Source organism: Dicentrarchus labrax, unplaced genomic scaffold, assembly GCF_905237075.1.
Source record: "Dicentrarchus labrax unplaced genomic scaffold, dlabrax2021, whole genome shotgun sequence".
Lineage (NCBI taxonomy): Eukaryota > Metazoa > Chordata > Actinopteri > Moronidae > Dicentrarchus > Dicentrarchus labrax.
The window spans coordinates 8,131,047-8,155,636 of record NW_026136706.1 but is presented as its reverse complement, the minus strand read 5'-3'; the positions used below and the strand labels follow the sequence as shown (position 1 = coordinate 8,155,636).

General features: G+C 41.2%; 2 protein-coding genes across 8 annotated transcripts; one reads left to right on the top strand and one right to left on the bottom strand.

Annotated features, from left to right (window-relative positions):
• Nucleotides 1–715: 715 nt before the first annotated feature.
• On the top strand, nucleotides 716–9,787 carry ccnt2a (cyclin T2a). 5 transcript variants are annotated; one of them, XM_051404856.1, is made up of 10 exons: nucleotides 716–899; nucleotides 1,412–1,493; nucleotides 1,605–1,733; nucleotides 1,988–2,048; nucleotides 2,641–2,703; nucleotides 3,674–3,719; nucleotides 5,866–6,029; nucleotides 6,253–6,323; nucleotides 6,593–7,847; nucleotides 8,001–9,787. In XM_051404856.1, the coding sequence occupies exons 1-10, from the start codon at nucleotides 742–744 to the stop codon at nucleotides 8,072–8,074; spliced, it is 2,103 nt and encodes a 700-aa protein (XP_051260816.1). In that variant the 5' UTR covers nucleotides 716–741; the 3' UTR covers nucleotides 8,075–9,787. The 5 variants fall into 5 exon arrangements, 4 of the variants coding, with proteins under 4 accessions (XP_051260816.1, XP_051260815.1, XP_051260817.1 ...); XM_051404855.1 differs by having other exon boundaries at nucleotides 6,593–9,787; XR_007885288.1 differs by lacking the exons at nucleotides 6,253–6,323; nucleotides 6,593–7,847; nucleotides 8,001–9,787 and having other exon boundaries at nucleotides 3,674–4,114; nucleotides 5,866–6,012.
• map3k19 (mitogen-activated protein kinase kinase kinase 19) lies at nucleotides 9,206–24,590 on the bottom strand. Of its 3 annotated transcripts, none has more exons than XM_051404850.1 (17): nucleotides 24,425–24,590; nucleotides 23,573–23,793; nucleotides 22,511–22,705; nucleotides 21,470–21,630; nucleotides 21,064–21,179; nucleotides 19,234–19,415; nucleotides 18,159–18,219; nucleotides 17,016–17,106; nucleotides 16,109–16,231; nucleotides 15,367–15,521; nucleotides 15,065–15,099; nucleotides 12,674–14,932; nucleotides 11,822–11,926; nucleotides 11,397–11,635; nucleotides 10,992–11,244; nucleotides 10,697–10,905; nucleotides 9,206–10,609 (listed from the first exon to the last, which is right to left on the bottom strand). In XM_051404850.1, exons 2-17 carry the CDS (start codon nucleotides 23,768–23,770, stop codon nucleotides 10,525–10,527), a joined length of 4,467 nt encoding a protein of 1,488 aa, XP_051260810.1. In that variant the 5' UTR covers nucleotides 23,771–23,793; nucleotides 24,425–24,590; the 3' UTR covers nucleotides 9,206–10,524. The 3 variants fall into 3 exon arrangements, with proteins under 3 accessions (XP_051260810.1, XP_051260811.1, XP_051260812.1); XM_051404851.1 differs by lacking the exon at nucleotides 24,425–24,590 and adding an exon at nucleotides 23,923–24,010; XM_051404852.1 differs by lacking the exon at nucleotides 24,425–24,590 and having other exon boundaries at nucleotides 17,016–17,103; nucleotides 23,573–24,020.

Genomic DNA, 24,590 nt, shown 5'->3' with positions numbered 1-24,590 from the left:
TTTCTACTGAAGAGGAATGGAACACTACAAAAAATAAAGCATAGGTCTTTACCACCTTTAACTGAATACCTCTTTAATACCGTTTAAATTCAATTTATTTCCCCACTTCCCAAATATACACAGGAATAAAATATCTAAACCGAAACAATATTCTGTGAAGGTCCTGTGCTGTATAAGTTGTGTGAACTATGGTGTAGTTAATCATGTATTATTGCGTGTTAATGGGCTATGCCCTCTTTTAATTGGAAATAAGATAAGATACACCTTTATTAATCTCTGGAGGGAAATTTAGATGTCAGCAAAAGAGAATGAAACATGGCGGATGTGCGACAGGACTATTGGTAAGACTGAAAGCAAGATAATAATAACGTAATAACGTAAAATATGAATACAAATATATAACATATATAATAAAAATAAAGCAAACCACAGGGCGGCTGGCCCTTGACACCAACACTGGATCTAGAGTATGTCAATAAATATAATAAATACAATAAATAAAGTCTATTAAACAACCTAAACTAAACGCAGCGTCTTGTAAAATATGAATAAATGAATAAAAACTAATGAAAGGTAAATCCATGTTTCAAATATAAAAAATAATATATATATATATATATTTTATATAAATATTGTAAATATCAAACACAACCAATCACAGCGCACCAACGAAGAAGAGGTGTTTTCCTGCGCGACACCGACGTCACGTCCGCTTTCTCGCTGCCCAGACGTTGGAGAGCAATGGCGGCGTGCCGGGGATCTTCGTCGAAATGGTTTTTCACCCGGGAGCAGCTCGAAAGCACGCCGTCCCACCGATGTGGAGTAGAGCCAGACCGAGAGCTCTCCTACCGGCAACAAGCGGCGAATCTGATCCAAGACATGGGCCAGAGACTCAACGTGTATCCTTTGTAAACAAACTAGAACCGTGAACCGGGCTAATGGCGCTAACGCTGCCCGACGGAGCGGGCCCCGTTACCGCCAGCTCCTTCTGAAACTCACTGCTCGGGCTGGGGACAGGGCGGGAGAAAAAGTGCTGCTTTTCAAAACGTTGTGTTTTTTTTTTTTTATTCGTCGAAATACTATTAAAACTATCGAAATCTTAACCTGGAAATCGCCGAATCATAGTTTCATCTTCCGCCATGCGCTAAAGGAGCTAGCCGTCCAAAAAGGCCATTTATAGGCGAGTTTGCAGCTGTCGATAGCTCCTCGTCCTCTAACATAAAAGGGATTCAACCCTCTCTGGTTAGAGAGAGAGACCACCTTTTACACATTTCAGTCAGTTTGCAGAGAGTTGCTCAGTGCTACTACTTCTGCGGGATGGTGTCTGTGTTTGGTAGTGGCGTAGCTGAAGCTCTGGTGTGATATTAACGCAAAGTGAAATGTTAAAAATGTTCCTTGACCCACCCTCCAGCTCTCAATTAACAATAAATACAGCCATCGTTTACATGCATAGATTTTATATGCACCACTCCTTCACCAAATTCCACAGGAATGTAAGTATCCCGTTGCATTGTACTGGTGTTGGACATGAAAGCTTGTGATCTGTAATGTGAGGGAAGTGTTGGTAAGGGTTTGTATTAAAATGTCTCGATGCTCTTGTGCAGATAATATCTCCAACCACCTTATTCTTGGCCGCTAAAGTGGAAGAGCAACCTCGGAAACTCGAACATGTGATCAAGGTTGCGCATGCTTGCCTAAATCCCCAAGAACCACCTCTAGACACAAAAAGCAATGTAAGTTCAGAAAGCCCTGCATATTTTAATGGTTGACATTTTTCTTTTTCCTGCTCTACGTCTTGAGTTTCCAGTTCTCTCAGTGGTCCTGGTCTTCTGTGCCAAATTGAAAGGGACTGTTACACCCAACAAGGCTTTTATGAATAGTAAAATTAGCCTAATTGTTTGGAGTTTTGGCCATTTGAAATTGTTAGGGGGGACAGATTTATAGACTCATTACATTTGTGTTGTAATGACTGTCTATCAAACTTCAGGCATACCTCCAGCAAGCTCAAGAGCTGGTGATACTTGAATCCATAGTGCTGCAGACCCTGGGTAAGTAGTGGTGACTGGAATGGATGACTTGAGAGAGAGAGAGATAGCGTTTTGTTCATCATAGTCATTATCTTTGGCTTATCGTTATCACTGTGGGAGTAATGCTATTGGTCACTGTTTAATTTATTCATCACAGCCTGTTGAGTACAATGTTTTATCAGCTGCTGTATTGGTATCTTGTCATGTGCATATTTTCAATGAATCATGTAAAGGTGACATGTCATTCTATCATTGCCGACATTAATCACGGAACATGGTATTGACAAGACTTTTAAGTTGTATCTGATTTCTCTGCTGTGCAACATTTTATGGCTACAATTTGTGATTACTTATTGATTACATTCAATACCGAGGAATGTGTGCTGTCCAAGTAAGTGAATGTGGTCAGAGCCGATTTGGTTGCACTTAATTTGTTCCATGTAAATATGAATTGACCATCAAGTTCCACTAATCATATTGAATACATAGATACCATACTACAATCTGAACTGCCTTAAAATGGAGCGCTAGATGTGTTTGTTTAATCGTAAAATGACATGTCACCTCCCAACTGTGTCTGTGTTGATCTCACCTGTCATGTATTTTGTTCCAGGCTTTGAAATTACTATTGATCACCCACACACTGATGTGGTGAAATGTTCCCAGCTAGTGCGAGGTAGAGGCTTCCTTCTTTGCTCTTTGTGCCCTCTACTCTTGTTTGTCCCACCTCAGATGTGGGTGGGGAGGGGGGTGAAAACCTTGCTGATTTTAATGGATACATGACCCACACACCTTGCTCTTTTGATGACCTGAGTTTATTGTATGGCATAGCACTTAAACAACATCATTTACTGAAACTTATTAAGCCAAGTCCAAGACTGAATTTTAATTGTTTTCCCTTTGGCCGTTTGCCATTTCATTCTGTTTTGACAGTGTCAAATCAGTGGACGTGGATGGCATTGGCATTGTGTATCTCGTGTGATCACAGAACTAGAACTGGGAGGAAACACACTTGTCTTTTAACCTACACATTAACAATGGCTCTGCTCTATTCAAGTGTGACAGTGAGCCAGCTGGTACAATAACAGGTGCACAAAAGTAAATGAAATTCAGCCGTTTTATTATACACAGGTCATATGTTTGAAGGCAGTGCTTCAGTGATTAAGAAGAGTCAATTTTGGATATGGATATATATCAGAATATTGTATAAATTTACACAAAACCCATGTTTAAATTTAATTTGATTGATGTGCAGTGCAGTTAACTTTGTTTCATTGTTAAACAAAGCCTTCAGTTGTGTTTTAATTTGGTTGGAATTATTAGTTTTGCCAAACTGAGTATTTGTAAAATTACAGCATAATGTGATCATGGTACAGTAATGCTTTAAGTACATATTGAATTATCTCTATAATTAGCTCTATTTTCAGGCTTAATATGTAATAATCACAGAGCTTAATGGAAGTTTCCAAAATGAACAGTGAGTGTTGTTTTCAGTCTTGGCCTTGGCTTAATCAGTGCATTAAAAATAATCTAAAAATAGATAAATATCCAGCTCCGGGCCTAATGATAATAAAATCCTTTTGCTCTTGCAGAAATGGTAATCCCCTTTCCCCTTCCCTGTTTTCTCTTTTCTGTCTCTCTTACAGCAAGCAAGGATCTGGCACAGACTTCCTATTTCATGGCTACCAACAGGTTGTTATCCTGCCCCTCCTTTGTTGCACTTTGACTGCACACCATAGCTTCCTGTAATGCAGGGTACCCTATCAGTGTCCAACGGGCCCTACTTGCGCTGGTGGTTGTTGGGATGCTTGCCTCCTCCCCTCAGCTCCCCTCCCTTGTTCAAAGGGAGCGGGACAGGGTGGCTTGTAGCGTTACCGGCCCCAGTCGCAGTGCGGTGTATTGTACAAGGGACCATGTGTTGGCACAGATGGGTTGAATGCAAGATGTGAAGTGTAGTGGTGCGCTTGAAACCCACATGTTTGTTCGGTTGCGAAAAAGTGCATAAGTCTAAAAGAAAGACACTTTGGTAGCCTGAATAGCAGCTAAAGATTTCACAGATGTAAACATTTCTCGTAGAGGTCCTTCCGGTAAGTACCGCAAATTCATTTTTATAATGTTCTTTTTCATATCCATTTGTTCAAAATGCATTATCTCAAATATTTTTCATCTTTTACAATATTTGCTTGTCTGAAATATATAGATTTTTTTTTCTCGCTCTTCTACAACATTCTTTCATACATGTAGCTCATGTAAAAGATGTGACTAGAGAAAAAACTTAATTGCGACCCATTAAGGACCTGCACAATATGTAATATATGTATGAGCGCATCTCATACTGATCTGAATGCATTTGGTGATTATGATTTATTCTAAAATCTTCTTCTAGACATGTCTAGTAATACGAAAACTGGGTCCTTAAAGGGTTTCTTAATAGTAGACGGTGGTAAAAGAGGAATTCGTATTAATTTAATTGTCTTCAGTAACTTAAAACCAGTTAATGTCTGGAGGCTGACTGTGAGCGCCAATGAATGTTCTTAAAATAGCTCAATACTCTTTAGTTTAATTTTGTAAACAGGACATGTTCCTAATTGATTTTAGACACATACGTCCATCTGAGCTGGTTTTGAAATGTTGCCATTAGCCAAATGCTTGTAAGTGTTGGCTGTGACTGATAGCGTTGTTCAATGCCGCCGTAATCTTGCAGACCAGACTCCAGACATTGCTCTTGTCTTGTGCTCACGGTACAAGTTTACCATCCAGCTCTGACCAAATGTGTTTTAAAATGCAGCAGTACGAAGTTACGGCCAGTTCGTTTTATGTTGAGACATATTGTTAGAAAAGTGGTGTTGATTTACTAACTTTTATGCATTGACATCACAATTGTATATTCTTGGTTCATAGGTCTAGTTAAATGGTTGTGGGGAACCAGTTTCCATCCTAAAAAACAAGCATGGTGCTTATGTGCTGTTAATTATTCTTTGGGACTCATCATAGGTGAACTTGACAGCAAATAATCAGCCTTTGGTGTTTTTAGTGGCAGTTTGTGTCTATATTTTAGCTTTAAGTATTTGGATGGTGGGCATTTGTCTATTTTTATGTATTGCTTTTGATGTTATCTGAATATGTTGTGCTGTATAATTGTGATATAACCTTGCATTACTCTTCACTCCTGCAATCCACTGTAGAACAATGTTACACTTTATGAAATGGTTTTATCCTTGAGTCACAGGCGTTTGTTGTATTAGATTTAATTTAGGAAGGTTCTCAGTATTGAGACCATGCGTACACTTCAGGGCTCACTAGGTTTATCCCTTTCAGCACAGTCCAAGAAAGAGAATCGAGTACAATGATGCAACGGTCACATGGGTTCAGTGTTTCACAATTGGCAGGCTACACGTGGCCCCCTCCCCACCTCTTTCATTTTTGTTATGATGTCCCAGCTTTTACACCAGCCTTGAAACATGAATCATTGTTACATAACACAATTCAATGGTTACTTTAAAGAACACAGGGAATTATATTCTTACATTAAGTCACATGAATCATAAAGTTATTAGCAATGTCATCTGTATTGTGACCCGAGTTTGAAAATAAGAAGCTCATAGATTATCAGACCGATCAATGTATCAGCACAATCATATAATAACTTATCTTTTGCCTAAATTAAAGCGGTCTGCTCCCTCTTGTTTTTTTCTCTTTCTCTTCTCCCACATGTGGAACCGATCGTGACGAACGCCTTGCCTGAATCAACTTACTCACATACCTACAAACACCTCACATATGTAAAATATTCACTCTTTCTTACACACACTTGCACATGCCTTCACACACTACGCAGTCTACACCTCACTACCTTCTGCCTCCAGTACAAGCCCACAGTGATCGCTTGTGTGTGCATCCACCTGGCATGCAAGTGGTCCAACTGGGAGATCCCAGTGTCCACTGACGGAAAACACTGGTGGGAGTACGTCGACAACTCTGTCACTCTCGAGCTGCTTGATGGTGAGAATAAATTTGTGTGTTTCCATAATTGATTACAGTGAATTCATTTACAGTTTCCTTGATATCTATTCAGTGAGGTTTTCTATATGCTCTGTTTTGTAACCATGTTTATTTGGGGTCATAGAATTCACATTTTTTATTTTAGAAAAGAGGTTGCATTGTGTTATTTTAGCAACAGAATTTGAGGCTTTTTGATAACAATATTCATGTCTTGTTTTTATAGAGTTGACCCACGAGTTTCTGCAGATTCTGGAGAAGACGCCCAGCCGATTAAAAAGGATACGCAATTGGAGGGTAGGATACGGTGCTGTCTTGAGGCGTGTCGTTTTTATTTTGATTAGCGCAAGATGTATTAAAGTAGATTGTCTCAACAAAGCACTGTCATATTTAAACCAGCAGGAAGCTTAAGTGGGTAGTACTAGAACTATAGACTTAGATCCCAGTTTGGCAAACAACCACATGGCAATATTGGTGGTGTTAAAATCACAAATATTAACAGAAATCCTGCTACACTCTACTAAACTCAAGTTCTAAACGGCATCATAAATCTTTCTACCCTTTAGGCAACACAAGCTGCCAAAAAGCCAAAGACTGAGAACAGTCAGTTGACGGACAACTCCTTTGCTGGGCCTTCCATGCTCCAAGATCAAGGCGACGCCTCCCTCTCTGGACTCTCATCCTCCAACCCAAGTTTTTCCAAAGCAGGCGCCTCCTTCACTGCATCCCTGTCACTGGACAGCTTGGCTGGCACATACAATCCAGCTAGCCACAGTGAGTGGCCCCAGGGCAACCAGGGCCTAACAGGCTACCCTTCCGCCTGTATAAAACAGGAACCACTCAGCATCCCCCTCCAAGAGCCCACACTGTCCTTGCAGACCTCCACTTTGCTTCAGCATGCGCCAGTATACAGGACTGACAAAACAGGCTTCAGCCCTATCAAACAGGAACAAAAAGGAACTGCTGTGAGCGGGGTTGGCAAGCATCAGCCACCACCTCAGTCTGCTTACCTTCCACCAGCTCAGCCTCCTGCACCACAACCTACTCCAGCTCAGAAGCTATCTCTGGACAAATACAGAGAGAAACATGCTGCAGAGCTGGCTGTCTCTGGCCAGAAACGTAGTCAGGGACAGCACGGAGGAGTAATGGATTGCGATGTAAGGGGGGATATGTCGTCTTCCTCCTCTTCTACCTATGCACCATCCTTTACGAGCCAAGTAGACCATAGAAAACATTCACAGCCCCACCAAACCACTGCCTCCCCAATGAAAATTAAAGTTCCTTCCTCCTCAGCTTCAGGGCAAGATAGACGTCATCACAGTGACAAACGGGACAAAGGCTCACTTAAACTCCGCCTGGCTGTTCCTGGGTCTGGTGGAAGCTCCCAGTTGGATAAAAGTGGACAATCAAGCAAAGATGAGCTTAAGATGAAGATAAAAGTTTCTTCATCAGATCGCCACAGCTCATCAGATGACAACAACAACAAGAGTAAACATTCCAGCCCTCTTGTCAGCAAGGAGAAGCAACATCGTGGAGCAGACCACAACCTCCATCGCCACCACAAGCACAGTCACCCTCACGCACACAGCGGGAATGGACGAGGAGGCCCAGAGGGCCCAGGAGGCCTGCTACGGGGTCCTCCAGGACTGGTCAGCATGGATGGGACTGCGCTCGCTCCTCCTGGATCCACCTCTTTGTCTTCATCCTCGTCGCGCAAGAGGGTGTACCCCGAGGCCAGCCACAACCACCACCCTTCCTCCTCATTCTCCACTTCTTGCTCGAAAGTGAGCAAAATCTCCAAGGGTGGCACTGGTGCTGCAGGTACTACATCTTTTTCTTTCCCCTTTTTTCCTCCTTGCTCCTCTCCTGTACTGCAGTGTGTCTCGTCTGGCTTGCAGCTCTAAGGCTAACCTCCCCCCTCCCCCCTCCTCCTCCTTATTCTTGTTTCTCCTCCTCCCCTCCTGTCACACCCAGGTGGGCTGCGGACCTCTCAGCAGTACCCTCCTCCTAGTGAATCGCCACATGAAGTGGGAGAGCAGAGACACTGAGTCCACCACTCTGCAGCCATGGTCTGCACATGGAAATGACAACAAACTACCGACAGACTTTGAAGACTATGCTCACCTCCCTGTTAAGTGCCCTAGGAAAATAACTTTGTGATGATAAACCCTTTACTGAAAGGCAGAAAAATGTATCTGCAAAAAAATGAAAAGTATTGTTGGACTTCTCAGTTTCTGAGAGACAAAAAGATGAAAAATTATGCTTCCTGACTGTCAGATCTCTGGGTTTTGATGCTCAGTCCCGTCTTCTGTTAGTGTTTAATTGCTGCTTGGTTCTCCTCCCTCCTCAAATGAGTCTAGGAATGTGCGAAGGTGGGTGTGGGTGTTTTCATGAGGTGGTGCTCCTTATATTTCAGATCTCCATATGGGAAAAAAAGTATTAGTAAGTACTATAAAGGCATGGAAGGTGCACTTTCTTCTCTTCCTTTTTTTTTTTTTTTTTAATGAGCAATTTAATTGAATCACATTTCTGCGGTTGTATGGAGGAAGCCAGTGGCCAGCTGGAGATGAGTTAAAGTTATGTTTGCTGGCATTCCATTTAGTACTGTTGATGGATGCATATTTTTTTTTTTAGGTGTAAAGTTTCATCTCCTCAATTACTTTCTTGTCTTGATTTCTTTTTATACTTAAGTACTGTGCGTATAATTTGCATGTTTCAATCATCAAAGGGATTTCAAAGGAGAACGCGTACTTGCTGTTTACAGAAAGTGGAGATAAATGTACATACGTTTTTGTATGTTAGAAGAAAAAAAAGCTATACCATGACTACTCAGGTTTGGAGCTGCTTGTAAGTATAACAAGATAACTATAATACCTATAAAAGACTTATTTTGTTGATCATGGATTGGGCATCATTGGGTGAATGATTGCTGCATTCCAGTGGTGTGTGCTTCTTACAGCCTTCCTAAAGAGGGTGCTGTACTGTGCTTTTCCATCACAGGAAACATCAGTTGATGCCCTTGGTAACACTGGCACATCCAACACCTACTTATCACATCAGAGCGATGCAATTTTTACCAAAAATTATCTTTTTTGGACCTCCAAGTAGACCTTAAGCTGGATGCCAAAGGTTGTGCCTCAAAAAGAAGAAAAACTGACAAAGATAGTCGTAGTGTGCTATTAAAGTTTACATAACTCTTTTTACTTTGAAGTGCATCAGACATAATTTCATGACATGAAGCTGTAGCCCTTAGATGTCAGCTCATAAAGGGAGTACATATTACAAGTATTATTGAATCAACCACACAAAAAACAACTTTTGGCTCCGTTACATCCCAGAAACACTTGTCAGAACAGTGACCAACTGGCCATATGCAACATGACCTGCTGGATAACGCCAGTATCATTCTGCGATGTGGACGTCCCTAATGAGTTTTGTCACTGATGTCCATCAAATTGGTTGAATTTACATTTGCAGCCATGTACCTGTCCAGGCACATCTTTACATTAGTTTCCTACATTAAACTCTATATTGTTCTCAAATCCCCTCTGTTCTTGACTTGGTTACTTGTTTATTTTTAAATTACACATTAAGACTGAAGCTGGATGGTTGGTAACCTCATTAGTTATTTAGATTTGTGGGCACAGAACAAAAGCTGTTGTGGACAAGTGAGCGTAAGCCACTCCTTACAATCTTTTTTTATTTTCATTTCAATATTGCAAATAAACTTTAAAGTTGCCACTACCCTGACACTTTATAAACTGGTTGTTGCCGTCATTGTATTATGCATATATACATGTTACTAAGTATAAAGAAATTACTAATTTGAATATGAGGAGACAGGCTTGTGCAGTAGCTTATATTGATGCAAAGTTCAGTGGCATGTCTCTTCAACCATGATTTTACACACTGATTCCTCAATAACTCATCAGAGGAAAGCTAACAGCACCGACAAATGTAGGTTATAAAAATGAGCTTATAATCTATGTTAAAATGTGATGGTGCTGCAATATGTATTAGGCACATTTTTATCAAAACTAAAACGTCACACAGCACAAACACCTGGAGTTACACTGTACACATAAATTTAAGATGTGAATAAGATTGGCACATTTATAAAATTGCTATAGGAAATACCCAAAGTCAGTAACAAAAATCTGGCATCTATCTCTTCACATTTTATAGGTTCTATTAATGTACCAAATGTAACAAGTGAAATGTATAAAAGTGCTTCTCACAGTTCCTTTCTTCAGTTTCTTCTTGGTGATAGTCTGGGACATAAGCCTACTGCCCCATGTTCCCAAACACACTACTGATGCATCCCTGGGGGAAAGGTGGCAGGCCCTTAAAGGGTCACAAAATATACTTGAATATGAATCACCAATCTGAATTAAATCATTTAATGTCCCATTGAACTAAAAAATATTCTGTTTTGTGTAACTCCTTGTTAACCACACAGTCCCTCTGGGTGACCACAGCAGTTCTTTTTCTGTGTTTCCTAAGAGTTCACTCCGGTCTCATTTTGGGATAGGATGAACGAATGCTTCAGCAGCTGGTCTGCAGATGGCCGTAGTCTCTGGTCACTGAAAATGAATGAAAATAAGGGAACTTTTTCCAAAACATGTCTATAAATAGAAAAGCATGCACTGAATTAGGTCAACAGGTCTCACCTTGTCAAGCAGATTTTCACAAAATCCTTGGCGTTATCCGAAAATACATCTGGTAAAGAGGGCATCAACCCTCTTCGTGCCCCAATGTAGAACAGGGCAGCCATCTTGTCCATGTGTGCCAGTGGTGGTTTTCCTGTGGCCATCTCAAACACTGTGCAACCCACACTCCATATATCTGACTTCCTGCCATATCCTGTCTCATTGATAACCTAAGGAGAGGAAAAGATGCTAAGAGTCAGACAAGATTAAATTATAAGGCCAACTGACTAATGAAATCAATAGAATCTATATCTACCTCTGGTGCCATCCAGTATGGCGTGCCATGGACAGACTTGAGCAGATCTCCACTGTTGCTAGAAGTGTGGTTCAGGCAGCTGAGGCGGCGTGCACAACCAAAGTCTATGAGCTTGATAACGCCAGTGGGCATCAGCATGACGTTGTTTCCCTTCAAGTCACGGTGTATCACCCTGTTCAGGTGAAGGTAGTCCACCCCTTCCAAGATCTGCTGGGTGTACAGAGCCAACACACGCTCTGGTAAAGGACCAAACCTGAGGCATTAAAAGGCACAATGTGTGTTAAAGGTTAGTAAAGACCATTTATTGACCCTGCTCTGATCTTTTGTCACAAATGAGGCAATCATAAAGCTGAATGTTTCAACAGATATTTGGTAAGTTATCAAGCAGTTTTGAATCAACCTAACCTGTGCAGGATGCTAGCGATGGATCCTCCAGGGATGTATTCCATGAAGATGGAAACCATATGCTGATAAAGTGAGGTCCCCAGGAAGCCCACAATGTTGCTGTGTCTAAGGGTTTTAAGCAGCTCCACCTCCCCCTGCAGGCGACTGTATTCCTTCTTTGCAGCGTCAGGGTCAGAGGTATCCAGGGTCACCTGTTTCACCGCTATCAGCTGGCCCTGACTTGTCAGGCCACAGTACACCTGGTGAGAAGGCAGCAGTGATTTCCAGGGTTTGTTGAGCATCAATATCTGCTACTATATGCATAATGATTTGGTGTAAAACTGATATAGAGTGCATTGCTGTATGACTAGATGACCATGAAAGCTTCAAACAACTGTAATCTGTGTTATTAGCTTTACTGTGTTATTCTAAATGAGTATACTTACTGTCCCATAGGCTCCCCTGCCGAGTACTTCCCCCTTTGTCCATGTGATGGTGTCATCTACAACCAACCCAGAGCCAAGCAAAGCAGCACTGTATGTTGAACCAACCTACGATAAAATACAACAAAATAAACAACTAGGTCTTTGACGCTTTAGTGGATCAGGATAATCTGGTTTCCCAGGTTTAAGGTGTTGAATTAGTTTATTAAAAATGTTAAATTGATTTTTAATAGATTAGTAGGCTACATTTGAACGTCATAACATTCTTTGCAAGAGATTGTAAGAAAATTGTGCCATAACCATATGTTTCCAGGCCCTCGCCAGGGTTATCTTGACTTGGAGAAACACCTGTTCCACTACATGCCAAAATAATATAACAGTGTTAAACTGGTACCGCTTGTTTCATCATGTAGACCTTAACCAACCATTGGCTCTAGATAGGGCCTTCACATTTTTTGTTAGTTTCATGGCCAACATAGCTTCTCCTACAAGTTTGGAAGGCTGAGCTTTATTCAAATGGTTGCAATTTGCAACTTCACCACTAGATGCCACTGAATCCTACACACTGGTCCTTTAAAGGGGCTTCTAATGTACATGTCCCTGTACACATCAACAAAACCCTGAACAATTCACTGTGCATGTGGAAAAGTGCACTTTACTGTTTTGTTTGTTTTGTAACTATTAACTATATTTCAAAGGAAGGCTGAAATATAATATATAATATAAAGTGTCAATTTAGTAGTTTAGTTATTAAAAGAACATAATTGAATGAGTGGAGATAGTATTTGAATATGCACTGTTCCAAATCACTCCTAATCATGGCCATATTAAATTGTTATAATGACAATAGTTTACCTCAGGAAATGTATTTCTTCCTGTTACCGGATTGTATTCTCTGTTGTAATCCTCTTTGCTTGGTTCCAGGTTCTCAGGACAGGGGCCTATGGATACATCCCTCTCGTCCAGTGAGATCAGCTCCTCAGCCAGACATTGCAGCAGGTCATCTGTAAGTGGCCCTTCCCCCACCTCATCCAGAAACCTCTGGTAAACTGGTGACATAATGGTTTGGCTTCTGCTGCTAGAAGACGTCCAAGTGTTGATCTTTGGCTGTTGGGGGCTTTGAGATAACGCAGACTCAGGAACCGGTCGGTTTGGGTTTCCTATTGATGAATTGTCATTTTTTTGTGTGTGACTGTAGTCTTCAAGATGAGATGAAGTTGCTGCCTTAGTCAGTGTTTTGTTATCAGATTTTAATGTTTCAGACCCGTATCTAGACAGAGCCTCCTCTATGATAGATAACAAATGATCATCAGTCTTTTCATGAGCACTTGTACGATTAGTGTCAACATCATTGGAGAGAACTAACTCAGTCTCTTTGTGCGAGTCCACATCCTTAATTTTGTGTGGGCCCTTCTTTGATACAGGTGTGAGGTTATGTTTCACCCTAGAGGATGCAAGTCTTGGTTTGCTTTTAGCTGAAACCACCATTCTCTCCCCTGGACTTCTCCTCAGCTTACTCTGTGCTTGTTTCAATGGTCTGTGTTTGACTTTAGCTGACTGCACTTGTCTGTCCTTCACTTTCTCACAAGAGCTGGAAACTCGGAGGTTATCGAAGATAGGACCAGCAAACATCTCATAGATGGCTGGTCCTTCCTCCCCACTCTGTATCTGCTGAAACATGTCTTTGTAAGTGATGAAGTCCACAGCAGATTTAGACCTTGGTGTCCCTGTAAGACCGGGTCTCTTCAACTGCCGGGTGCTCTTCAGCTCCCTTGCCGGTGAGTGCTGTTGAACACTGTTGCTGCTCAACTTGTCAGGATTTGCTCTTTTGCTTTGTGCATGATCGCTCACCTTCTTTCGTGGAGATGGGGTGCCAGTGTTGCAATGAGCACTTTTAACAGATTTAAGCTTTGGTTTTACTTTTGTGACTGTCTCTCCACTAATTACTAGCTCAGGGTTTTTCCTGGTTTTATCTTTAACTTGTGTGGAAAGTGAGGAGTACTTCAGATTGCTTTTGGACTTGTTCCGATTTAGGATGCTTCTGTCTTTGTGCGCTAGCAAGGACTGCTGGTTCGTTTGAATAGTCATACAAATGCTGGTTCGTCTCTCCTTGCTCCGGATAGGCTTTAACACTTTCAACACCTTCTCGTCTCTCTCCTTCATGTCTGACTGGGGACGGTTTACAGCTGAAGTAAATAACTCAGTTCTCTTCTCAGCAGTACTAGTATTTAACTTTATATCCTTTCTATGAGGGACTGGGTTATCTACCCGGGTTTCTTCATACCAGGAATCCTTCATTGTTCTTTCTGTCTGTTTTATATGCTGCAGGTAATGTCTGTAATTTCCTTCAGAGGATTCAATAGCATCACACAGGTAATTATTCATATTAAATGTCCCTTGGCTAACCCCGTTTTCAGGCTCTGTGCTTTCGCCCACATTATTCTTTTCCTCCTTAGACTTTGATGTGATAGGTATTTCATTGTCCACTTTGTCTTTAGTAGGATTCGAACCGTCTCCTTGTTGTGCATCATTACATTTCATAAAGGACTGACTGTCAACAGGCTCTTTTGTGGTGCCTTTGACTTCACAGTGAGAGTTTATAGCTTTTTCAGTGATGAGAAGGTCACTTGTGTGATTGATAGGCTCTCCATCCAGGTTATTTGCTGATTTATGGATCGGTGGAATGTGACTGATCCTCGACTGAACATTAAAATGCCGCCTTGTCTCCCCAACCAAATCAGCCTCGGTGGAGCTCACATCATTTGAATGCTGTAACAACCTGTCTCCAACAAACTTCAAATGGTTTTCTCCTGTGGCTCTCTCATGCATATCCCTCTCGTCTTCCTCCTCCTCATCCTCCAAATCAATGGAACTCTGGCTGCTGCTGGATCCACTCTCCTCACTGCCACCCTTAGTGGTCAGAGGGCCAGTGTGTGGGCTGCCCCGGGACAGCCTCTCTCTCCTCAGCCGGGTCCTGGAGCAAAGGGGGCTACCACTAATGGGCTTCAGGGGAACGTGGTGCTTTAGTACTGGCAGAGCCCCAATGTCCCTGGGCCTGCTGTCTATTGGTGCCAACAGCTTGGGTGTTCTGGGATGCAAGAGACCCTGCGAGAGCTGCAGAGAACAAGAACATTGACAGTAATGCAATGTTTATGAGTGAGGTAGCAAAACTATTATATGAATGAAAAGGAAAGGGAATATAATTATAGATATACAAATAGGTAAAGCTGATACAAGAAGGATCACCTTTTGTTCATTTCCAGTGTCTTGAGAACCCAGTCCTACAGACAGGAAGAGATCATACGTTTAAAACAACATGGACAAGTATCAACAGCAAATAAAAATACTTGCCTGATACCTGGCCTGATTTTAAATACATTAAACCACAATTCAAAATTCATACAATCAATCTCAATATAGGTATTTATATATTATATACAACAGTTTCCTTTTTATAATATTTATAACATGTACGATGGAAATTAAATTCCTCCTCTGATCTAAAAATTACTCTGAGGCTTAGACACTTGAGTTGAACATTTACATACGGGTCTGGATGTGTGCCCTGGCCTGGATCATAGTGTTTGAACACAGTTGTGGTTCCATGATGCTGGGGGCTGATTGGCTGAGCTGGCTGGATTCAGCCACAGACAGCAGGCCGGGGGAGGATGGGGAGGCAACAACCACACTTCTTGTTCTCTGTCTGTGAAGGACAAATAAAAATCAGATTTTTAAAGATTTTGTGTGAGTGCTACAGATGTATTGTGTTTTCTGAATACAATAAAGTGTAATTATCATGATATGGAACGGCAGTAGGATTTCCACTGCTCCCTAGCAATAAATGCATATAATATAGCTGTTTTTAAACATTGTTGATCAAATATTAATAGCTCAGTAATTCCTTTTGATTAATAATTACTTTTGACTTTATTACTTGTGTCTCATTCTCGCCACAATAAGAGAATAGGAGACGTGGGGTTTGGTTACACTTTTACTCCCTCTGCACACCTTTTTCAAGCCAAAGAAAAAGGTGTGCAGAGGGAGTAAAAGTGTAACCAAACCCTAAACCTTTGAACTTGAAATCTTGGTTCAGATCCACAATATGTGGTTTACAGTCACTCAGACATCTTTGTTTTCCTTTTATTTGATAAGAAAGAATTAAGGAGTGCTGTGACAGTAAAGTCAGATTCTTCTTTGTTTCACCAGTCAAAAGAGACTGACACATTTTTCACCCTCTTTATATGGCATAGTGACAAGCAGGGTAACGATGAGTCCAGCTACATTACGTACCTGTGTCTGGGGGGCACAGGCAGACAGGAGGTCCTGGTACTCAGCAAACCAGATGATGGAGCAGGATCCAGGTGGCTCCAGCGCCTATGGTTGTCGCTAAGACTCGGCAGAAACAAACCTCCCCTGAAAAGTAACACAGAAACACGGTTAATTTTTCCCTTGACTAGAAAAGTGTATGTATGGGCTTCCCAACTGAGAAATTCTCATTAACAATACTACAATAAGAATTACAAATGCTGATGCGTTTTATTGCCCTGTGCTGAAGTGAACATAATGTCAAAAGCCTCATTTTCCTCCCATCTCTCTCTATTACTGGAAGCTGATGCTATGAAATTAGAGACCTGCTACAAAGACCTTTATTCTCCTTGGAGAGTTTGGACTTGATTCAGTGGTGAGAGCTCTATGTAAGAGACAATGGGCTGATTCACCAAAGCCCTCTCTCCCCCTGTTTCTGTGTTTCTAACCTGTTTGGGTAGAACAGGTTGTCCTCTGGACACAGTGACAGGTGCCTGCATACAGGACAAGAGTGTAACCGGATAGGCTGCTTGTCTACTGTTGATGTAGAAGTAAAGGGCAGTTGACGAGCCCGGGGAGAGTGTGCTGTCTATGCAAGTGATTGTGTGTTGGGGGGGATGGAGAGTTAACTGTACGCACATAACATGTTTGTGTGTGCACAACTGTTTGTGGTTACGTATGAACAGATGTTGATGTGGTCATGTGTCAATACTATCAGCTTAGTGCCATCAGTTGTAAATTAGGGCTTCTTTATACCTTAAGAAAAAGTGCATATGAGAATGTGTGTGTGTGTGTGTGTGTGTGTGTGTGTGTGTGTGTGTGTGTGTGTGTGTGTGTGTGTGTGTGTGTGTGTGTGTGTTTGTAAAGGTTTGTGAGATTTCACTCTTCCCACCTGCTTCCCCTCCCTGTGTCCTGGTAGGCTTGCCTGATGTCTCTCAGCGTTTCCATGGCGTTTTGGAAACAGAGGGGGATTCCCTTATCTGCTTCAAACACACACACACACACACACACACACACACACATACATGCACAGTTACACCCACCAATCCTACATCCACTGTTACACACAAATGTAAAACTCAGTTACATATACCAGATTTATCGACTCAAAGAAGCCACTTATTGTTGTCTACATTAAAACAAATCTGTTTAGAAAAGTCTATCACCATTACTACAAACAAAATCACCACAAAACCTAAATAGCAACAAAATAAACTTGATTTCACATTGCATTTCCTTAACAGTTCAGTGTTTTTGAAGCAGCTTTACGGGCTGGAGAATTCAGAAATGCTACAGAACAATGTTACTCTCATGTTCAGGAAGTTCAGGTAGCACCTTAACAGTTGACAGGATACCAATTTTGTGTATTTCTACATTTCAAAACCACATCATAACACTAGACTGTACCTTGATAACCACACTCCTGCTGCTGCCCATACAAAGTATACAATAATAATATTCATATACAACATTGATGCTCACCATAGAGAAAACAACAGTTGTTACCTGTTTCTGAGCTTGTTGGTCCACTCTGCTCCCATATCGAGACCACATTTAAGGATTGAATCAGATAGCTCCACTGTCTGTTTACCCAATTATTACACCTTTATTCTGTTTTTCCTGTCTGTATTCTCAACATGTCCATCATCCCTGTAACACACACTTGTAGTGATCTGATCTACCCTCTCTATGTCTCAGCCATGCTGTTGTGGCTGAGGTTCATGACGGGCAAGCAGGTTTCTCAGCTGAGAGGTCGTATTGTGTGAGAGACCCCTCCCACCCAGTCACGCCTCCCTCCTTTTAGGAGGTGATTTGATCTGATGGCCTATTTGGGAGCTGACCATTTCACTGTAAAAGGCCAAAATTGGTTCAAAATGTTGACCTTTTTAGCATCCAGGGCACCCATGCCACATATTTTTCTCTTCAGCCCACTGAGAAAAAAGAAAAATCTCACTCTAATTTCATACATCAATAGTCTACACCTAAGCCCACTAAAACCACTTAAACTCCAGGAGTCCTTGAAAAGAGTCCTTACCTTGGCTGAGGTCTTTATGATTCTCAGATAGAGGGGGGTACCCTGGAGACTCCAGCACTTCCTGGAAAGGACAAAAGTGACCAATTCTTTTATTATATGTCCCAGTCAAAAACAGAGGCTGATAGATGTCATGCAGAACCAATGTTAGCTCAGATGGACCTCAGTGGCCAGTAATGAATGAATGAATAAATTCATGAAACAAAAAGGACAAAACTGCTTTTTCCAAATAAATAAGTTAGACTAAATAATGCCATTAGTTCATCATGTATTCGATATTCTTAAAGCTTGTCCAGAGTATAGAGGAAGGAGAGATTACAAAAACCTCAATACTGCTACCAAACCACATCTGATTTTACAGTTGTTGGATTTCAATGATACTGTTACCAACGTATGATCGAGCTTTTGCAGAGGCAAATCTTTAGATTTAGATATAGCTCTTTTGGTGGTTTGGAAGTCAACTTAAACATTACAATTTTAATGTTTTTTTAAATTTATTTTAAGTAAACTCTTGATATAAAGTTTATTTTTAGTTATTTTAACACTACACATGCACACATACATTACAGTTGAGTTTGTCAGTGGGCCTCTGAGAGCCGTATACTGTGGCTTCTCCCCGTAAACCACCTGCTCTTCTGTCTCAGCTAACCAGCTGCCCTGCTCTGCTCCATCTACAAGGACACTCGTAATACGGTAGGATGGCAGCTAAGTGTCAGCCACCCAGAGCACCCCTCCTCCACACACACGCCTATCTAAACAAACAATTACTGCTTCCACATATTTGTCTTCTGGGTGACTATTACTGCCAGTCTGCCTGTGTGTCTTGTGGCTACTTGAGAGTAACAGTCCCTCTGCTCTCAGACACACATGTAGATCATCATTAAGGTAGACCATAGGGCTGTTGTTGCTGTCATGTTAGTCTTCCTAAAATATGGACAATTCAATCAATCAATTACTGAATACAAGCAGCCTCTCTCCCAAAGCTCTGAAAAATAATGACAAAAGCCTTGACATCTGGATGCAGAAGGGACATTTTTAAAGCATTTTCTCCAATAATGTCTTGCTATTTATCACTTACCCCTGTGTGGCTGTATAGTAGAAAGTGGTGTTGCTGGGTTGGTGTCTGTGTGGGGGAGGCAGCTGTCGACTGATTAGGATAAAGGGTCTCAAGGTCCAGCTCTACGTCCGAATCTCCAAACTCTGAATCCAAATCCTGGCATGAGTATTTGTCGAGGGCTAGGAGGGACATGGGGGCAGCATCTGCGCAAAATCAGAAATAATTCTAAAACTTGCCTATATTGACACATAAAGAAGTGAAGAAACAGCTGTTTCTTCAGGTTACAACCAGAGCAGGTCAGGAATTTAGAAACCTCCAAATCCGAGTTTGGTGTCCACACCTGTGGACTTTGTTCTATTTACACAAGGTGAGGATTTAGAAGTGTTCTAAAAGCCTGAAAACAGCATTTACCATAATGTTTCACCCTTCACTGCGTTTTTTTCTGCCCTCTTTCTCCTGTGTCACCTTGTTTCTGTGTCGCCATCCCTGATACAAACTGAGTCACACACTCTCATGAGGGCTCTTTGCAGCGTGGTTGCTCACACATACACAAACAAGCCTTTCTTATACCCTCCCACATAAGTGCAGGCTTTGAGTGCAACTGCAGAGGTTTTACTCTGAAAAACAGGATTATGAATAAACTTGGTATGTTGTTTGTGTGTGTACCTGTGTGTGTGAAAGAGAAAAAAGTGTGTTTGCTTACACAAAGTCATGAATGGGAAGCTATATTTAGATGTGTGGCTACGTGTGCATATATGCTACATACTTTGTATTTAACACCCAGTTTAATAAGAAACTGATCACTGATAATATAAGTATGGAGTAAATGGGCAAATGTGAGCACAAGCACTTATTTGAAGTCAACATTTGTTAATTTAATTTATTATAATAAATAATTACCAGAGAGGCAAATGTATTTGTTGCTTAAGGCCGCATATTGCTAGCTATTAATTATGTTATACAAAAGTATTACATTCTGTTTCTCTGCTTTCAACATATGGTATTTATGATATTTCAGGTCATATTTGCATGAGATTTTGTATGGAACATACAAAAGAGAGCACTGTAGTGCTTGGAAAACTGTGCTATAGTGCAACAATAATGTGCAGGATCCTTTTCATCAAAAACTTCTATAATTCTAATCAGATTATTAGTATTTTCTTGGAAGAAACATGAGAATTTACAAATAACTGGATAATCCTTAATTTCCCAAAGCAGATCACATGAACAGCTGGAAGTAAGATTATAATGTTCCCACAATTTTAAAGCAGCATTCGTAGATTTATTTCATTTTAGCCTCTTGGGGCTTTAGAACAAAGCACCACATTTGCCAGCAAACAGTTACCTACTGACTTTGTGTCTTCCTTACTTTTGGTCACCAGACAAATGTATTCACTCTTCTTTTAGCTTTGTTTTGGTCTCCACCCAACTCCTGAGAGAAGTATTTGGATATTTAGCTTCTAAATGTTCCACTATGTTCACTTGTTAGTTACTGGTCATGTGCAGTCAGTTTATCAGAGACTTTTCACTGAAACAGCTGCCTGCTGCAGTTTCCAGAAGAAAGTTTCCACTGCCTGTAAAACCAAAACAATGAGCTGAAAGATGCTACAAGGCTCTGTAGAGCTGAGGGTAACTGTTAAGTTGGGTGATAATTCTCTGTGTGATTGTCACTATGAGACAATCACATTATATAAAGTAATTTCCTCCAGTGTTTAAAGATACATCATTTAGCTTTAAACTGTGAGTAACAAAGACTAACTCATGTTGACTGATATATGCTTCTTTGGTCCGGGTGTGACTGAAGTGTCAGAAATTCAGTGTTAGGGTCATGTTGGTAAGTGTATATGGTACCTGTGTGACTTAGGGCCTCGACCAGCATGTGAATGATCTCCTCCTTCAGAGGGCTGTTGATGTTTGCAGCGTAGTGGGGAGCAGAGCAGCCGCTGTGGTCTCGTACCCGCAGATCACTGATAGAGAAGTTTAAAGACGGGATGGAAAATGGGACTTATTCTATGTAGACATTATTTCTGCCTCCCAAATTTCATTTGGTTTTGTAATGTTACTTGATGCCAACCTCAAATCTTGTTGGAGCACAAAGCAGAATATAGAGTATTTTAATTCAAGATGCAACCTCCTCTGAAAAAGACAACATAAATAGACAGCTAGCATCTGCAGGAGGTGTGACTCTTAAGAATATATATATAAAATATAGCCTATACAGTATATCAATGCGTGTATGAATGTGTATGTTTCTTACACCGAGAGTCCCAGCAGTTCCTTGACCACCTCCACAGGTCTATATTCCCATGGCAACAGTGTCACTATGCCCTCAAACAGGTCAATGTCCCTAACAGCAAGCATCACAGCTGTCACGCCGTCGCTGTTAGGCACGTTCACATCCACCCCGTCTGTCTGAGCCTGATACACGCCGACAGACACAAACACACACGTAACAAACATGAATAATACATCACACACTAGCTTGGAGTAACGTATAAAGTGTTAAGGTCCCAGACAGGGGAGCATATAGCACACATATACATAGACAACTCGCCTTTAATTCCCCCCAGCATTATGTATAGCTATGCTTTAGTTTGTTGTCTATTTAAATGTGGAAGTTAAAATGTTAACTTAATGTCATAACTGTGAACACACACACACACACACACCCAAATCCTGATTTGTTCCAGAAATACATGACATCACCTTTCTCCACTTCCAACAAGTGAAACAAGTGCAGAGAAAAGCAGTTTTAAACACCCAAAGAAATGCATGTGCAACAGCAGTAAATACATTTGGTGGCCATAAACAGAAAACACACAGTCCCACACACTATTCACATAGTGCCTGCCATTTAGATTAAACTCATTGTTTAAATGAAAAGCACCTGATGAAATGTCTCACATTTCCAGTTACACAAAGTCACACAAGGACATCATGAGACTGGCAGGCCTGTTTGTTGTCCTGAACTGAATAAGACTCAGGAATGCGTTTTCATTTTCAAATGTGTCAAGAAACGCCTCGTGAAGTCTGTGAGTTGTTGATGTTATTGTGTTTTTTTATTCTTAAATTTTTTTTATTAAATCCTCAAAACTTTTTCTTCTTTAGAGGTTTATATATACTGTCAGTCAGGAATCCATGCCAGAAATCAGTTTTAGTACAACCGAACCTTTGCTTGGCAGGTTTACAAACAATTACCCAACAAACATTGAATGTTTTTGTAACAGGAAATCTTTGTTGTCTTTGCTCATTAGGGAAATCCTCTACCAGATAATCTGTATCTGTGGGGGAGTCTTACCAGCAGGTTCTGTAGGGAGTGCAGGTCTCCCTGCCAGGCAGCCTGCAGCAGCTGTGCCTGGGGAGGCAGATGAGGCCTCAACATCCACCCCAACACTTTCCCCTGGAGCTCAGGAGGGCTTGTGTGGAGCGCTGTCTGCTGACTGTAGTTGCACAGGGTCATATCAGCCCCGCCCCTCAGCAGCCGCTGTACTACCTGTTAACAACACCAGCAGGTAAAACAGTAAATTAGGAAAGTTAGTAGACTTTTGTCAGATTGGCTTGATAGATTAAAATAGTTTTAATTTTTTACAATTCTGTGAAGTTACATAAATTCTCTTCATTCATAAATGTGTAAATTCTGTCAATAAAACACGTTGGTGCTCATTTTTACCTCATCTATTCCATTATTTCTGAAATACCTTGGGAATGTGCAGGTTTTTGCACACTTTTCATACCAAAGTGTTGCTAAATATCAGCCGTGATTTAATGCCCCCTGTGGAGTGAGACTAATCTCACTCCACAGGGGACAACAGGAGGGGGGGGATCACGGTGTTTACCGGTAAGTCATATGTTTGTTTTGAACACAACCTCCCCGAGAGGATGCAGAGGAGTTACGTAAGGAGCAAGAATCGGGTCACGTGGGTCTCTCATGCACATATACAGGTAGTATTGTTATTGATAGGAAAAATACAACCGGTCGTGCAGGAGGACCTCTGACAAACATGTTCACCTGTAGGAATTTTCCAATGAACACTAGATATTTTTCCCAGCAGCTGTTTTGACATGAAATAGTAGGGTAAACACAGCTTTTACTAACAATGCTAATTAATGTTCCTTTCCATTCGGGTCAAACAGAGTGAGGGTGCTGCTGTTGTGCATGTTGACTCTCTGGAAAGGCTCTGCTACACTAAATGGAATGGAACCTTCATTATATAAACACCTGTGTTTACCCTACAATTTAATGCCAAAATAGCTGCTGTGAAAAAGGTCCAATTTGCTACGTAGTATAACAGATTATAATCCATGATTATACAACAACAGATGCCAAACTCTCTGTCTCACATACATATACATAACATACCTCAGTCATGCCTTTATGACAGGCAGTGATGAGGGGAGTGGATCCCTCCTCATCTTCAGTGTCGGAGACCTGCAGCTCCTCCTGGCCCTCTACCTCTTGTCTGAGGCTCTCAACCAGGACATTTTCCTCCTCCTCTTCCTCCTCTCTTTTCAGCATCTCATCAACACTCCTTCTCTCCCACGTCTCACTTCTCTCCATAGTTCACAGGTTCCCAGTTAGATCTGTGTGAAGTGCAGCCAGACAGAAGAGCAGAGTCTGAGCAGGAGGTCAGATAAGACTTGAGCAATTTTTGTTATGACGGAAAAAGACCAATGAGAAGACAAAATGACAAATAATTGTAAACACTGCACTGAAATATCTGATTTAGCTCTTCCAGCTCGGTGTCTTAGTTAGTCTGTGTGTTTGTGAGATCATTGCTGTGATGTTAGCCCTGTGATGTAGTCTCTAATGATCCATTGGTCCCAGCAGAGACAGTGCAGAGGAGTTATTCTCTCACATAATTACTGCTGATGAATCACCATAATTTACATCATTATCCATTAAATTAGCTTTTCTACCAATGACTGGGTACATGTGTTCATGTACATGTGCAGGAGTCCGCCTACCTGTGTGTGTGCCCACTAGACATGACTCTTAAAGGGCTGAACGCCCTCTGGTTTAATGTTTGACAACACTAACAGAGCAGCAGTCAAGATGGCTGAAGTGTCAAATAAATAAACACGTAAAAAAGTTATGAAAGAACTTTTTTGATTTTTCATATTTGTCTGTGTTGCTCCTCACTGCCTATCAGAAGCATAAAATTTAGACTAACAACAATGAAATACAGTGTTTCAATGAACTATCTTTACTTACTGTAATGATGTCATTTCTTCACATTCCCTTATGAATTAATCCAGCCATGTGCTTTATCCAACCTTCTGTGGACATTTGACAAGCAAACCTTTGGTTCTTTTCAACAGACTCTCCGCTCTAGTGTTTCCTCTCCTTTCTTCTTTCCCCCCGCATGCCTCCTGCTGTT